Below are 16,107 nucleotides of genomic sequence, written 5' to 3'. Positions count from 1 at the left end.
AGGGAACCAGGTTGGCAGAGGCTGCCTTAGTCTGTTCTGGTTTGCGGTTGGTGGAGGCTGGTGCCCTTTGAGACTGTTAGATGTGAAGGACAGAGATGAAAATAGTAGATGGAGCCAGAGCCAATGATAGGCAAAGCTAATGAATTCTAGCCTTCTCTGTCTGTCCCCCTGCCACCCAACCTGCCCTCCTTTCTTGCTGAGTTTGACAAGGAGAGTAGTAATGAGATTAAGGAGGAAGAAACTGATAACTGGTGCCACCCCTTGGGCTGGATGCAAATCAGAAGGCAGGCAGATGGGGGCAGGCTGAGATTTTTGGGGAAGTGCCTCACTTGTTCTAATGAACCAGACTCCATTCTTGGGTGAATGACTGGGGTTTCCTGGCACTGGAGTCTGAAGGGCAGTCCCAGGATTTCTTCCACGGTAGCTCAAAGGGGGCATAGTCTGCAAATAGCTGAGCTCTTAGTGAATAATGCCACTCTTGGCTTCCTTTCCTAGTTGAAGGACAGGTCTGCAACTCCGGTGCCTTGAGGCAGGATTTTGAGCTGAGCAAATCTGATGCCGTCAGAACGCATCACTGCTCTTTATCCTTGATAGAAAATTTTTGCTTTTCTGGGAGCTGCACTCAGTCTCATCCTTAAGGGAGCAGGCACTGGGGGTTGTGCTCTAGCCAGCTCCAAGGGCTGCTGGTAGTCATGGATGATATGAGCGTGCACCCTTTTGGACTGTGTCACGCCATGGCTGTTTTCATGATAGGTCAGGCCTAAGCTCCCTGGTGAATCTGTCTCATGGGCAACTTCCCAAACCACCTGGGACTTGTGGGCATGATTCCACTCTCACACAGAAAACCATGGAAATAAGTATGAGAGCCATCAGGATTTCTAGCATTCCTTATTTAAAGTGCTCGTATAAATGATGTTCTCCTCCTACATCTACGTACCCAAACCTGAAGATCCTCTTCAGAAGGGAGGTGAATGACTACAAAGGAAGAGGGCCTTCTCGGTGGTGGCACTGTAGTTATGGAATAGCCTCCTCAGGGAGGATTGCTTGGAGACATTCTACCAGTAGCAGATGATCTTCCAACAGCTGACTCACTGCTGAAGAAGAGGGGGAGGTGGTTTAGAGGTTGGCACAGTGGAAATACACTAGCAGAAGCACCAGATTGGCTATTGTTTTATGGCCTTTTCAGCACGGAGCAAAATACATTTCCATTCACCCAGGCCAAAGCATACCTGGCTGTCTTTAAAGTGGCTTTAAATAAACCTTATGCTCTCACTGGTTCAGCGTGGTTTTACGCCGAGCTGTTTCTGTTGCTATAATAAGCAATTAATATGATTGTTTTATGAGCTGCCTAGAGAATTTTGTTGAATTACCGGGCATCCAGATTTAATAAATAATAACATCAAAAGCACTATCTCGCGTTCTCTCCATCGCTTAAGGCCCCTCCCGGAACCGTCTGGAACCCATGGACACCATCTTTGTGAAAAGTGTGAAGGAAGATGGGCCAGCACACAAGGCTGGCCTCCGAACAGGTGAGAGAAGGGACTTCTTTTTGAATACATACTTATAGTGGTACCTCGAGTTACAGACGCTTCAGGTTACAAACTCCGCTAACCCAGAAATAGTACCTTGGGTTAAGAACTTTGCTTCAGGATGAGAACAGAAATTGCAGTGCGGCAGCAGCGGGAGGCCCCATCAGCTAAAGTGGTACCTCAGGTTAAGAACAGTTTCAGGTTAAGATCGGACCTCTGGAACGAACTAAGTTCTAAACCCGAGGTACCACTGTACATTGTTTTATTTGGATGCCACCTTTCCATAGTTCAAACTACTCTCAAGGAGACTTACGACATGAAAAAAAACAACCCAATTACAAATAACAAAAGTAGTCATAAACAATAAATTAAAGAATAAAAAAATACAGAACTGATCCGAACAATTTCCACACAAATAATAAGGGGATCTAAAATAATAAAATTTTAAATCAATAGCAGCAACCCCCCAATTTAGGTTATCCCCCTGATTATGTCTGCAGCAGAACCCAGAGATCCATTCTCATTGGCTGGCTAGTTTTTTTTACTGATTCTACCCATTTTCTTTTACCTGAGCCATTTCTTGGTCTTGTGCATGGCCCTGTTCAGCCTGAAAGCATGGGAGAACAAAATTTGTCGGGCCTGGAGGGTATGCTGCCTCCACCCCAACCCTCCTGCATTGAGGGGCAAGGTCCTAAGTTGGTTTTGGCTAAACATCCCTGCAACTTAACAGGGTTCCTGATCACTAAGAGACTTCCAAGTGCCTGAATGTGCTTAGAACCCCCCTCAGGCTTTCCTGCTCAATGCAGCCCTGTTTAGGGAAGTTTTTAATGTTTGATGTTTTATTGTGTTTTTAATATTCTGTTGGGAGCCGCCCAGAGTGGTTGGGGAAACCCAGCCAGATGGGCAGGGTATAAATAAATAATATTAATAATAATAATAATAATAATAATAATAATAATAATAATAATAATAATATTTTAAAAAAAAATTAAATGGGACTCCCCCAGGACCCATTGGGTGTCCTCATTCTTTCAGACTCACCTGCATATTTTTTTCATAATCAATCCTGGTTTCAAAACCCAGCTTTACTTGGTGCAGGTCACCTCAGCAAAGACCCTTGGTATTTTAGACATCTTTCCTTTTTAAAAACAAACCTCTCCCTCCTCACTTGCCTTCCATACAGGGTGAGATTTATAAGAAAGCAAAACAAATCCTGAATTGCTTGCCTCCTTTCCGTTTTTGTGTTGGTGGGCCTTTTTCTGTTAACCTGTTCTCTTCTGCAGGAGACCGTCTTGTCAAAGTGAATGGCGAAAGCATCATCGGGAAAACCTACTCACAGGTCATCGGCCTCATACAGAACTGGTAAGTTAATCTCCTCCATCTTTCCCCTTACAGACATTTCAAGGAACACAGGCTGGTCTTTGAAACTGCTACCTCTTCTCTTTCTCAAAACGTTTCAGGTGGTGGGGTTTTTTTTTTTTGGGGGGGGGGGTGGTATTTTGGCCGGAGAGAGAGCTTGAGATACTTCACCCATTTTATTTATTTTAACACATTTACAACCTGCTCTTCCATGTTAGCCACGATGGCTCTGTTCTACCAACACTGTCAAAGGCAGTACAGTGGTACCTCAGGTTACATACGCTTCAGGTTATATATGCTTCAGGTTACAGACTCTGCTAACCCAGAAATATTACCTCAGGTAAAGACCTTTGCTTCAGGATGAGAACAGAAATCGTGCTCTGGCAGCGCGGCGGCAGCAGGAGGCCCCATTAGCTAAAGTGATGCTTCAGGTTAAGAACAGACCTCCAGAACGAATTAAGTTCTTAACCCGAGGTACCACTGTATGCCTCTGAATACCAGTTCTTGGGAATCACAAATTGGGATGGTGCTGCTGTGCTCGGTTCCTACTTTTCAGACTTCTCAGTGGAAACTGGTTAGCCACTGTGAGGAAAGAAGGCTGGAATAGAAGGGCCTCTGGTCTGATCCAGCTCAGGGGTCCTCTTTTGATCTTACATATAATTCCTGGGTGGTATTTTGCCCTCTGGGTGAGCTTCTGTACTATAAACTCAGATGGTTGCTGAAATGATTTAATAGTGTACACACACACGCATGAGTCTCTCTCCTTTATTCGATTTTAAAATGGGCCAGTGTCTTTGCCTTGGGCGTCTTGCCCAAGTACCCTTCCCAAGCACGTGCCTTCATTGCTCCAACTTGTAGTGCTCTTTATAATCCGTCTGTCGTGTTTGCCACATTCTCTGCTTTCTCCACCTCAACTCCGCTTGTTCTGATCGTCAGGCGGGCAGCAGCTGTTTTATATCCCCTGGCACTGCAACTGGTTTTTTCACAGGGATGTTGTTTGTCTGGTGATAACCATATGAGCCCCACTTCATTGGGCCTTCCGGGACAAACCTACCATTTGAATCCTCCTCTCCCAGAACTCTTTCCATCAGCAGCCATTTCCACCGGGCTGCATTTGAGGGAGAGGGAGGGACAGACAGCAGAGCCCACATCACCTGGGACCAACAGCCATTTTGGCTCCCAGAACCAGAGCCATTTTGGCTCCTTGGTGGTAATTCCAGCCAGGAAACTAGGTTCCTGAATTTCTTTGCTTTCCTCCGCATTCCCTTTTCTCTTTTCTATTGTGTTTCTTGCAAGATTGTAAGCCTGTGGTCAGACATGCCTTAAATAATAATAATCTGTGTACAGTGACAATAGGAACCCTGCTCTAGAACTTTTTGCCTGGCGTATTCTTGGAGCAGAACTACACGGGGCTACGAATGAAAATGACATTTTTGCCCTCAATCTCCCTGTCTCGACTCTGTTCAGCACCTGCTGTTGATGGGCAGGGTAATTGGTGTGGTGACATCAGCACAAAGAGCGAGGAATCCAAATCCCATGTTTGTTATAATGTATAGTTTTGTTCAGTGCTTTTTTCGGGGGGGGGGGTACACAGGGGCACGCATACCCCTAAACATTTTGTGAATCTTTGTACTTTTTTCCATTTACTGTTTTTTATTTTTCCCAATTTGAACTATAAAATGGTGATTTTCTGGAGTCAAAATGAGAGTAAAGGTAAAGGTACCCCTGCCCGTACGGGCCAGTCGTGGCCGACTCTAGGGTTGTGCGCCCATCTCACTTAAGAGGTCGGGGGCCAGCGCTGTCCGCAGACGTGGCCAGCGTGACGAAGCTGCTCTGGCGAGCCAGCACCAGCGCAGCATACAGAAACGCCATTTACCTTCCCGCTATAAAGCCGTACCTATTTATCTACTTGCACTTAAGAGTGCTTTCGAACTGCTAGGTGGGCAGGAGCTGGGACCGAAAGACGGGAGCTCACCCTGCCGCGGGGATTCGAACCGCCGACCATACGATCGGCAAGTCCTAGGCACTGAGGTTTTACCCACAGCGCCACCCATGTCCCTTAAAATGAGAGTACCCGTAAACATTTTTTTTAAAGAAAAAAAAGCACTGGTTTTGTTCTTGTAATCTATAGATTCTAGTTCCTCAGGTGACTTAAGTTAGCTGTGTCTGATGATGTTTACAGGCACTTCTCTTAAACAGCTCTTGTGAAAATGTATCACTTCCCCTGACCAGGGGGAGGCGCTGCATTCAGCACTTAAAATTTGGCCTGTTCCTGAAGCAAAGAGAAAAAAAATGGCCTAATAAGAGGCACTGCCTCACTGTGTTTTGTAATGTGGCATTGAAGTCTATTAGCCTTCAGAAATGCGTATGGGACGTGGGGAGGCCAGACTAACCTGAGAAGGGGACCTAAATATAGCGAATAGGGAACGTGTAAAACGAAATCAATCCAGCCAGGAACTATATATATAAAATGCCTGGCCCAGAAGCATCAAAGGCGTGTGGAGGGGGGGGACCTAGCCAGGGGGAAACAGAGAGAGACACAGAGAGAGGACAACTCTGCAGACAAGCTGCAAAAAGCAATCATAAAGGTTGCCCGTCAGATGACTTGCAAGCCTTACAAGAAAAGTTTGGTAAGAAAAGTTTTTGGCTTGAGGCCCTCTTCTCTGTTGTCTGGGAGCGAATTGGAGGGGGGGGGGGTGAGGAACTGGAAAATTTCTGAAAGCCTGGCTGCCATGAAATCTAGGTCTGACGCCTGAAATTTTGGAAATATTTCCCCCCATCTCTGAGGGAAAGGAATGGCCGTCTTTTTCCACCTGAGGTAAAGGGGAGGGAAAATAATTAACTGGGTGTGTGCGCGCGAAGAACAAAGCTTAAAATGGGCAAAACTAGGACGAGCCTGGCCAGGCCTCAGTGGTTCACGGAAAGAGGCAATCTTGCCAATGCATTAGATTGATTAAACAGCTATTAATTATTCTGGACTACTCACTGAAGAAATAGTTTGTAGTGTGGCCTTGCCCTCCAGATGTTTTAGACCGCTGCTCTCCTCAGCCCCAGCCAGCACAGCTGTGGGAGTTATAGTTCAAAACATCTGCAGGATGTCAGACTGGGGGTGTCTGTTGTAGTATAATGGGTCGCGGAAGGTTGTTGCAGTGTTGAGCTGTGAGCCGGGAGATCCTTGTGTTTGATTTCACCTCAGCTTTGGAGTTACTAGGCCTGAGGATCTAACAAGATATTGTGGAGGGCATGTGACTGTTGCTGACTCATGTCTGCCCCCCCGCACATCCCCCTGGTAACTTCTAGTAAAAGAAACATGAGATGTGATGTCAAAGAGTCATCAGGGCAGAGACTCAGCCCCTGGCATTTCCCGTGGAAAGACGTCACATGGCAGGGCTAGGAAACAACTTTTGTGACTTGAGGGGCTGCTGCTGAGTCTGCCGTTGGCCTTGACGGGTTGCTCTTCTGACATGGCGTGAAGCAGCTTCTTTACAGCAGAGACGGGGAACATGTGCCTCCCCCCCAGATGTCACTTGTGTGCAGCTCCCATCAGCCTCAGCCAGTATGGCCAATGGATGGCGATTATGGGAGTTTCAGTCCAACACAACCAGGAGGCCACCAGGTTCCCTGTCCTTGCTTTACAGTTTAGGTTAGGACCACCTTCCTCCTCATCTGTGCATTAAAAACATCATTGGAAGCCTTTCTCTGGGTGTTTCCCCTTTCTGAAGTCAGGCTTTTAGCAACCACCAGGAAGGCCTTTTCGGTGGTGGCACCGCATTTATGGAAGGCTTGTTTGGTGCTCCTATCTTTGCACCAAAGACCTTTCCACTTTCTCAGCTGCTTTTTAAAACATGAGCCAAAATTGGTTTCAATCTGCTGCCTTGGTTCTAATCCTGTGTTCTGTTGGTTTTTTTAAATGTCTGCTGTTTAAAATCAAATTTGTTTTGTTGATTATCTTGCTTTTAATTGTTAGGATTCCTGAGAGTATTTAGTCTTGAGGATGGGACTTAAAGTTTCATCAAACACACAGCAATAAATAAATAAATAAATAAATAAATTTAAAATTAGCTTTCCAGTTTGATGAGGGGGTGGCTAGAGGTGCCCCCTGGTGTGGCTTCCTTTTCCACCCCACCCCAACCCATGGCATTGGGCATTTTCACTTCTCAGTGCCTGCTAAAAACATTTGTGTTTAGGCAAGCACATTCAGACAAGCCCTAAACGGCTTCAGCCCTTTATATCTGAGGGAGCATCTCTATCCCCATCGTTCAGCCTGAACACTGAGGTCCAGCTCCAAGGGCCTTCTGGTGGTTCCTTCACTGCAAATAGTGAAATTACAGGGAACCAGACAGAATGCCTTTTCAGTAGTCACCTCTACCCTGTGGAGCACCCTCCTGGCAGATGTCAAAGAGTTTAACGACTATATGGTTTTTTTTGTAGACATCTGAAGGCAGCCCTGTTTCAGGAAGCTTTTAATGCTTGGTGGTTTTCTTCCACCTACTTTAGGAGTCAGGTCGGGTGGTTTGAATACATTTAATTCCTATTCGTCACTAAACTGTGTTTGTTTGTTTTTTCCTTTTGCAAAATTCTGTCTCCTCATTGCAGTGAAGATGCTTTGGAGCTCTCCATCATGCCCAAAGATGAGGATATTCTACAGCTGGTGAGTGTCTTACTGGATGTTCTCCTGGTGGTGGTTTTTGCTGAGCTGCATGAAGAGCAGCTTGGACTTGCTGAAATGTCCCCATGTTGATTAAGGAACTCAGCACAGAAAACCAAAAGAGCCTGTGTTACTAAAGTGTGGATCATTTTATTCTCACGGTACAGTTGTACCTTGGAAGTCGAATGGAATCTGTTCCAGAAGTCCATTCGACTTCCAAAACGTTCAGAAACCAAATTAGGGCTTCTGATTGGCTGCAGCAAGCTCCAATCCGTTCACAAAGAATGATCACAAACTGGAACTATTGCTTCCAGGTTTGCAGCATTCGGGAGCCAAAACGTCCGAGTTCCAGGACGTACAGAATCCAAGGTATGGCTGTAATTAAAAACACCCCATCCTGCACTTTTCATTATACATATGAACAAAATTTTCTTGATTAAATTTTTGGAAAAGTGTGTGTGAGAGAGAGAGAGAGAGAGAAAGAGAGGGAGAGAGAAGGAGAAAGAGAGAGAAAATTGATAAAGCTTGCCAGCTGTAAATTGAACATCCTCAGTCTGAAGTGTGCAAGGCCCAAGCCTTTTAGGGCATTACAGGCTCAAAGCAGCACTTTGAATTATGCTGGAAAGACAACAATGCTGATGTAGGAACATGGATGCTGTTGGTTCTTGGTGACCTCCAGAATTGGCCCAGGGCAACTTAGGAATTGTGCTGAGCAGCTCTCTTACAAAGTTTGTCGCAAAGGATCACAGCCACAGAGGCAGTTACTCTCAGCTGAGGTGTAAGGAGCCGGCCACCCGAAGTTGCTTTTGCTTTTTCCACATCTCGTACAGCAAAGGAACCTTTGTGTGGGTTTCCCTCTGCCCTGGTGCCTCACAGGGGTGTGTCAGCATTCCTGTGGTGCGAAAGCCGGCTGGGCCAGCCAATGGGAGAACCCTGGGCTACAGAGTGACTCTTGACAGGATGCACGGAAAGGAATTCTCTCGGCTCTCTATATCCCTCCCACATCAGGACGTCCCCCAGTTCTCTCTCTCTCTCTCTCTTTTAAAAAAAGCAAAACTTAAAAGGAAAGATTGAGAAAGAGAGGAAATATTAGCTTGGACGTCAGAGATTCCCAGGGGAAGGGAGGACTGGTCTTTTTTGAAGAGAGGAGAGAGAAAAGAGAGAGCAACAAAAGATACAGGACTATAAACACAGCGGCGAAGGAAGCAAAGGTAGTAATTTTATATTGTGTGCATTCTGTCACTATTAAAAATAAACATTGTGGGTATCTTTGGCCAGATCTATTGGCCTGAAAAATGGAGCAGAGTTTCTTTGGCAGGCAAAAATGTCCTGATTTTTAGCTAAGTGGCAAGAGGGTGGCATGTCATCCCTGCTCCAAGTAGAAGGCAAATGGATTTTGCCTTCTTTGCCACAGTGCCTGAAGTTTGGCAGGGGATGGGGGAGAAGGGTTTTGCTAGCGCCAGGCAAACTGTTCTCTAGCAGCTGATGAAAAACATGTATGGCCCACAGTAACACTCTTCTTTTTTATTCTATTATTTTCTTTTCTTTCACTCTTGTCATCGGCTGCCTTAACAAGGAGGCTCTCGCTACTCCTTTCAGCCGAGGCTTTGTTTCAGACATAGCTCCTTTTTTGGATCTTGGCGAGACCTTGGCCAGAAATGTGGTTTCTTCTAACAGAGGCAGGATTCCAGTGTGACAGGAGGGCTGGGCCAGGAGCAGCTATGAACCTTTGGGTCCTTAGCTTGGTGTCCAGGCGTAGATTCTAGTGAAGGCGCCCTAGCAAAGGTTTAAGGTGGGAGGGTGAAGAAAAGGGGAATCCATATATGCTTGAAATGGTGAAGGGGAATAATGGGAGCTCTTTCTCTTTACCCTTCCCACCCATCTCTGTTTGACTCTGGCAAGGCCTCTCTCAGTGAGGAGCAGCTTGTTTTTCCTTCTGCACACAAATTGCATCCTGGGATTCTATCCTAGCTAGCAGTGCTTCAGATGTGGGCATGAGTCAGAATAAGTTTTTTCTTTTTTCTTTCATGCTTGGACACACCAATATCTGCAATCCCCCACCCCCACCCCAAATTAAGACATAGCAAATTCAGTCCCCATCCCTAGCTTCTCCACTTTCATTTTGTTTCTGGAAAACCTTCCATTTTTATTTCTCAACTTTTCTTAAACTCAAACCACCAGGGAAGCCTGGTGATTCAAGAAAAGCGAGCCTGCTTTAACATTAGAGGCATATTTGTGTCATTGCATGGTCGAAGGAATAAAAGAAATGTGCAGTCTCTTATATCTAAATCGTAAACATTCTTACCTGCAGCCTCTCAGACGGCTTTAGAAGTTAACAAGGACACTTATAGCAGGTTCAGATCCAGCTTTTGGGTGGCCACCGTCCTGTCTGGTGGTCCCCACTCCATGTCTCCATTGGCCAATTGCTTACCCATAGAACTAGCAAGGAAGCAATCTTCAGTGGTTTTTAGCTTGCTGACCACTGCCAGCTCACTGGCCCAACCAGTGGAACAAGAGGGCAGGTTGGGGGGGAGGGCCGTAGTCCTGGGTCAGAGGTCAGCTTGTGTCTCCCCAAGCCAGGTGCCTACCCCTATCTTTGTGTTTCCTCACCAAATAAAGCTTTGTGGGCATTCATTTGCTGATGTAATGCCTAGATTTTGAAGAGCCAGGTTTGTTATGTGGGGAGGGACAAAGAAAGGCTTGGCTGAGATACACACCTGCACAAATACATCCTTTGTATAAATACTTATATGGGCTAAAAGCCCCCTTGCTATTACCATAGGCAGAAACGGCTGTGATTGCACAGAATCTTGTGGATTTGCAAAGATGGCTGTAGGTTAGGGGCAAGGAAGCTGTGGCCCTCCAGATGTTGTTGAGGGACAACTCTCTTCAACCCCTAGCTAGCTTAGACAACAGTCAGGGGTAAGGGGAGGTTTAGTCCAGCAATGTCTGGAGGGTCACAGCTCCTGATTCGCTGCTATAATCAAAGTAGTCTTTTCTCTCTTTTTTCTATTTTTGACTGCTGCTGGTGGGGAATCTCTCAAAGCATCTAGAAATGGGAGAGGTTCTAGTTTGGCACGGAGGCTGCAAATATAGAGTAGTTTAGGAAGTGGTGGAAGAGTGCAAGGGAACCGAAGTAATGATGCTTATGAAGGAGGGGGAGAAACTCAAAAAAGAGGGGCTATGGACTGTTGATAGGGTGTGTGTGTGTGTGCAGAGTGTTACAAAGGAGTGAATATCACTTTTTTCTTCTAAAAATATTTGCTACAGGGCTCTGGAATGTGTGTAAGGTCAGCATCTGGTTTTGCTAGAGGGCTACTTTGAAAAGGGTCTGGGAGGCGATTAGCCAAACTTACGAGCACTCTGCCTGCAATTTCTGTTTTTATAGCCCCAACATCCCTCCAGGTTCCTAGGTTTGCAGCTGGAGAACAAGGCAGCACACTTGGGGGGGGGGGAGGCAGGGAGAAGACACCATCAGTTGCTAACCCTTACCATATAATAATGCTAGTGTACTCAGCCACATATATAAATTTCTCTGTTTAGTGGGGCACATTTAAGGTCCAACTCCTTGATGTTGCATCCTGTTTGCCTGTGTAGATAAACAGTTGCCTTTTAAAAACAAACAAACACAAAACAACCAACCAACCAACCAACCACCCAACCAACCAACCAACCAACCGTGTTTTTATTTATTTTTCAAGGTACAGAAGACACATTTTGAGAAAACATTCATTACAACAGTAAACAACAAACAACTTGGCCCAATAAAATCATACACTTTTGTCATGCTATGTGCTAGTGTTTTGCTTATTATCCTAAAATGCACATTTCCCATGAGTGTTGGGTGGATCCCTTCCGCAGTCTGAACAATTTATGTGCTCAATAAACATTTGCCATAAAACAGTTCCCTCTTCATAGCTCAGCTACCTGTCCAGCCCTTACCCATTTTTTTTCTATTTCCCCTTCCATTTCAGGCATATTCTCAAGATGCCTACTTAAAGGGCAATGAACCATACTCTGGAGGGGCCCAGAGCATCCCTGAGCCACCACCCATCTGCTACCCTCGCAAAACATACCCGTTCCAGTCGAAGGCCTCTCCTCGGGATGTCCCAGCAGCTGAGACGTACCAAGGACAGCAGGTGGACAACAGACAACCCTACCATTCGGGGTCTTCAGGCCCATCTTCTCCTTTGAGCAGCACTGCGGTCCAGCGTATCCCCCCCACTGCTTGGGCTGAGTCCGCACAGAACTTCAGTAGCAACCATTCCAGCCCCGCCCACCGCACAGAGGAGGTCCAGTATGGAATGACCCCGAGGGTGCCTGTCACAAGGCCCATCCCAGCTTCTGGCTCCTTTTCCCGCTACTCCAACAGCAGTTGCCCGGGTTCTATAGCCTCCCCCTTGCCCGAGAGGTACTGTGCCCCCCCTGCTCCCTCTATGCCCAACCACGCCTGCTACGGACCCCCTAAACAACTCCCCGACCACCGCGCTCATGGCGGGTTGAAGGATGCTCCCCGCGAGGGCCGGCCCTCCCGGGACTGTGCCGGAACTGGCCCCAAATCTGTCAGCCGCCTAGAATGCCAACAGGCCTTGTCCAACTGGATCTCGAGCCAAGTGCCGCGGCGAAGCTCTTCGGAGGAGCGCCACTGCGCCATGCCGCCTCGCTACCGGAGCGTCTCGCAAGACCGGCTGGGGGATGCCCCAGCCTCCCGGGGCTGGCCTCACAGTGCTTCTCAAGACACTTTAATCCAGTCCTCTGCACACGATAGCTGGAGTTACCGAGCTCGATCGGATAACTACCTGGTGAAATACGGGCAATCCTTGGAAGCTCTTGAACAAGGTGCTTTGATTTCTCCTAGATATGAGAGGTGTATGTGGTCACCGGACAGGTTTTACCGGCACGGGCAAGTTAATCGAGCCCAGCCTAGCCACCCAGGTTCCTATATCCCTTCTGCCTCTTCCAGGGATCCGCCTCCTGCACATGTTCAGAAACACCCTTCCCAACCCAACCTCCAGAGCATCAATGACTCTGGGTATATTGGTTACCGGAGCTACAGCCCTTCGTTCCAGCGCAGGACTGGCTTGCTCCATGCCCTGTCGTTCCGGGATGCTACTTTTGGTGACCTTCCGACCATTAATATTTCCCAAAGGCAAGGAAACCACTCGACGCCCCCTTACGTCGAAAGGCCTTTGCCCACTGCCGTGCTCCCAAGTGCCTCTGCTCCTTGCCCGGACCCTCCCTTGGGCAGTAGCCCAGAAATCCCTATGGACCAAAGACCAGCCAAGCAAGAGAACGGCACGAGGCCTCTGGAGCGGGCTTCTCCACCTCAGCCTACGGAACGGTTGCAGCCCGAGGCCGAGGAAAGGAAGGACGAGGTGGTTCTCCGGCAAAAGCCCCCAACTGGACGCAAAATGCCTCCTCCTGCGAGACAGATGAACTTTGTCTTCCCGGATGACATGAAGGAAACAGATATTTGCGATCCCCCTCCGCCGGCGCTGGCAGCCGGTAAAGAGAACAAGCGGGGAGTGGCCCCATTGGCTACGCCAGAGGATTCCCTAGCGTCCATTCCATTTATTGGTAAGTAGAGAGTGCAGGTTGCTGTACTTTGGGAAGAGGCTCTGGACCAGAGTAGAGTTACTGCAGAGTTTTCCCTAGTGCAAAAATGGCAGGGCAAGTCTGAAGTTTTGGATGAAGTCATCTGAGGAGTATTCATCATATCCTTGGACTGGTGTTTGCCCTCTCTCAGCTGATTATCCATTCTGTTTCCTCATTCCGAACGAAATCTCCCTTAGTGGCAAAGAGGTGGTGAGCAGTTCACACTAGGCAGCAGAAAGCAGGATCTGAATCTCTGAATTCCTTTCTGTGATTCTGAAGTGTGAATGAACCCCCCCCCCCGGACCCCACTCCCCAGAACTCAGCCTGTTGGTTAGATGCTGAGGAGCAAGTAGGCAGGAAGGGTTTGTCTATGCTGCAATGTAGCATAGCACAGTCTCTAAGCAAGGTAGATTAATAGGGCTCACACCATCTTAGCATCAGACTGTCTGCTATTTGTGCTGCTGACAAAGCAGGAGGAAAACCTGTGTTAGTACAGCTGTGAGCTGTCCTTAGGCCAGAAGGCGCTGTTCTCTTCCCCACCCACCACCCCCGACTTCCTTGGTGCTGTTTTCTTCTACCTGGCAACTAGTTACTGTCGTTTTTGCCTCCCCACCATTAAGATTCCTTTTCACAACCAATTTATATTTACAAGCTGGAGGCTTGCGAAAATATGTGAATCCGTTAGGCAGCCACATGCATTGGAGTCTTGGAGTCCACAGAGTACATAGCCTGTAAGGCACCAACTCTCTTTAATACTTCGGGGTCAGGGTGTGTGTGTTTAGGTGTCGTTTGTATTCTAGGGCACCACACGGCCGCAGACAGTTGTGTTGTGTTGTGTGAGTAATTCCCAGTAATGGATATTTTCCTGCAGGTCCCAGGCTTTTAATTGCAAAACTCCCAGTCCTAGCTATGCTGTGCTGTGAAACTGCTATTGGCACATCAGTGTGTGAAACAGGAACTTAATACAGAAAAGGGGCCCACAATAACGCAACAGTCCTTGGAAGGGGCAAGGAACGGGGTGAAGGAGAGTCTGCTTCCTTCCCTTGTATTAACATTTCGTTCCCCCAGCTTGGGTCCCTCCCAGCTGGCTCTGTTCACTGTCAAGAGGCCGCACCCTCCGGGGATGCCAGTCTGCGAATGGCGTTGTGGCAGTAGGGGGCCCCTCTGAGCTGGTGTTCAGAAATAGCCTGGGCTTCCCACTGTGGAGCAGGCAATTGGACCCAACAATATCCCCTTCTTAAAGAGCAGTGTCTGCTCATAGAGGCTTTTGCTTTTTACCTGTGTAAGTTCTCCTTCCCTCGGTATGTAAGGCTGTCTTCACAGTAGTAGGAGGTGCTTGGGCATTCTCGGTAGGACATAAATCATATCCGTATCGTGTACCTTTTGCTGATGCTGCTGTGGGGGTGGAAAGCTGGTGTCTGGGAAGATAAGCATAACACACACACACCCTAAATTTACTCCCAACTCAGCACTTCCCCTGTGGTTTATGCATATAATACAGACAAGTGCCTAAAATGTAAACAAAGGAGCAAAATGGAGATCTTCATCTGTTAGGCTCCTAGCTGCAGTCGGCAGGAAGGGGAGACTGAACAGGGTTGTTTTTGGCTGAAGAGGCCTCTGGCTTCTGTCAGTGCGAAGACCCAGGAAGCAGGCAGTAGCAGGGAAGCAAGAGCAACAGCCAAAGCCACATTTCCTGCCATGGAACAGTGCAGATTTACTTACATTGCACCTCCTTGCAGTTACTTGGTGCTGCATGAGTGAGACTTCATCCAGTTCTTCTCTTCATGCTAGCCCTGCTCACTTTCTAGTGCCACATAACATTATACATTTGTGTCATACCACATGGTACACAGTAGTCTGGAATGCATGCCATTGTGAGCCAAACTGTGGCTTATCGGGACTGCGTGAATGTTATGGCTTCCAGAAAGAAACTCACACCAACTTTGCTCCTCACTGGTCCTTTTAGCTCAGTGCAGCATGGCAGCTAAGCCAAGGTTTATCTTAGTGTGTCGTCTGAACCTGGAATTGCAAGCTAAATTTCTCCTTGACTGTGATCTGTAGCCAAAAATAAATCATGAGTTCGAAGGACCAAGCCAGAGCTGAGCGACTTTCATCTCTGCCCCAGGGAGCCAGCGCCTTCCCATGTTTGCTCTAGGCCATAGTTTGGCATGTAGATGTGGCCAGTCTCTTGGAAGTAGCCAGAACTAGCCACTTTCAGCAAAAATCCAATGCAGGGTGACAGCAGGCCATGATGTGAGCAGAACTACAGGGTTGGCCCCCTTGGCTGTTGTTTTCCCCACCTGCTTCCTGCCCATCCCTGTGGAGTCCTTACCTGAGCTAGGTGGGAGCTGGGGATTGGGCATGAACCTCTTCTGACAGCTGTGATCATGTTCAAACGGCTCTGTTATAAGTGGGTAGGGGTCAGTTGCATGGGTACTTGGCAAAGAATTGCACCCTCCTCTCCTGGTGGGATGTTAAATTCCTGGGGATCTCCCTAGGCTTCCCTAGGAATTCTAACATCCCCTCCTGAGCTGCACCCGTCTTCCCAGACTATCCCTCTCGCCATCCTTCCTAGGATGCTTTTCCCTGGCTGGAATATATCCTTGAACTCTGACAATGCTTCTTGCTTGCCAGGATGGAGGATTGTGAGGGTGGGGTGTGTAGAAACTAGCCTACTGCACAAAGGTAAAATTTGCATTTGTTGCTCTGCCCACTTTTGCCTCTGGCCTCTCCCACTGTTGGCATGTGGTTGCCCACAAAGGAACTCAGCCTGACTCAGACTGGAAAACGCTCCCCACCCCTACTCTCTGTTAACCACTCTAGGCTCTCTTAAGGTGGCCTCCTGCTGCTGCTACTACTACTCAGCTCTCCCCTTGTTTGCCAGCCACTGGACTCTTTCCCTCCTCCCTCTCCCAGTGTCTATTTAATACAAAACCTCTCATTTAGAGAGGACCCCCAAGTGTCTGAAGGGACCTG

At 47.7% G+C, this 16,107-nt stretch overlaps 1 protein-coding gene across 6 annotated transcripts in view; it reads left to right on the top strand.

The window, feature by feature from the left end:
* The window catches only part of ARHGAP23 (Rho GTPase activating protein 23), a 170,181-nt gene that overhangs the window by 114,902 nt on the left and 39,172 nt on the right, over positions 1–16,107 (top strand). For 5 of the 6 annotated variants that reach the window (XM_081885547.1, XM_081885544.1, XM_081885545.1 and 2 more), the window contains exons 4-7: positions 1,437–1,529; positions 2,813–2,891; positions 7,485–7,539; positions 11,511–13,113. In XM_081885547.1, the coding sequence (XP_081741673.1) occupies positions 1,437–1,529; positions 2,813–2,891; positions 7,485–7,539; positions 11,511–13,113 (1,830 nt within the window). Of the gene's footprint in view, positions 1–1,436; positions 1,530–2,812; positions 2,892–5,397; positions 5,519–7,484; positions 7,540–11,510; positions 13,114–16,107 lie in introns of those variants that run through there. The other variant, XM_081885548.1, reaches the window with a different exon arrangement.

The sequence above is a fragment of the Podarcis melisellensis genome, assembly GCF_964234715.1.
Source record: "Podarcis melisellensis genome assembly, chromosome: 13".
NCBI classification, from domain to species: Eukaryota; Metazoa; Chordata; class Lepidosauria; order Squamata; family Lacertidae; genus Podarcis; species Podarcis melisellensis.
This window is presented reverse-complemented; position numbering and strand designations above follow the sequence as displayed.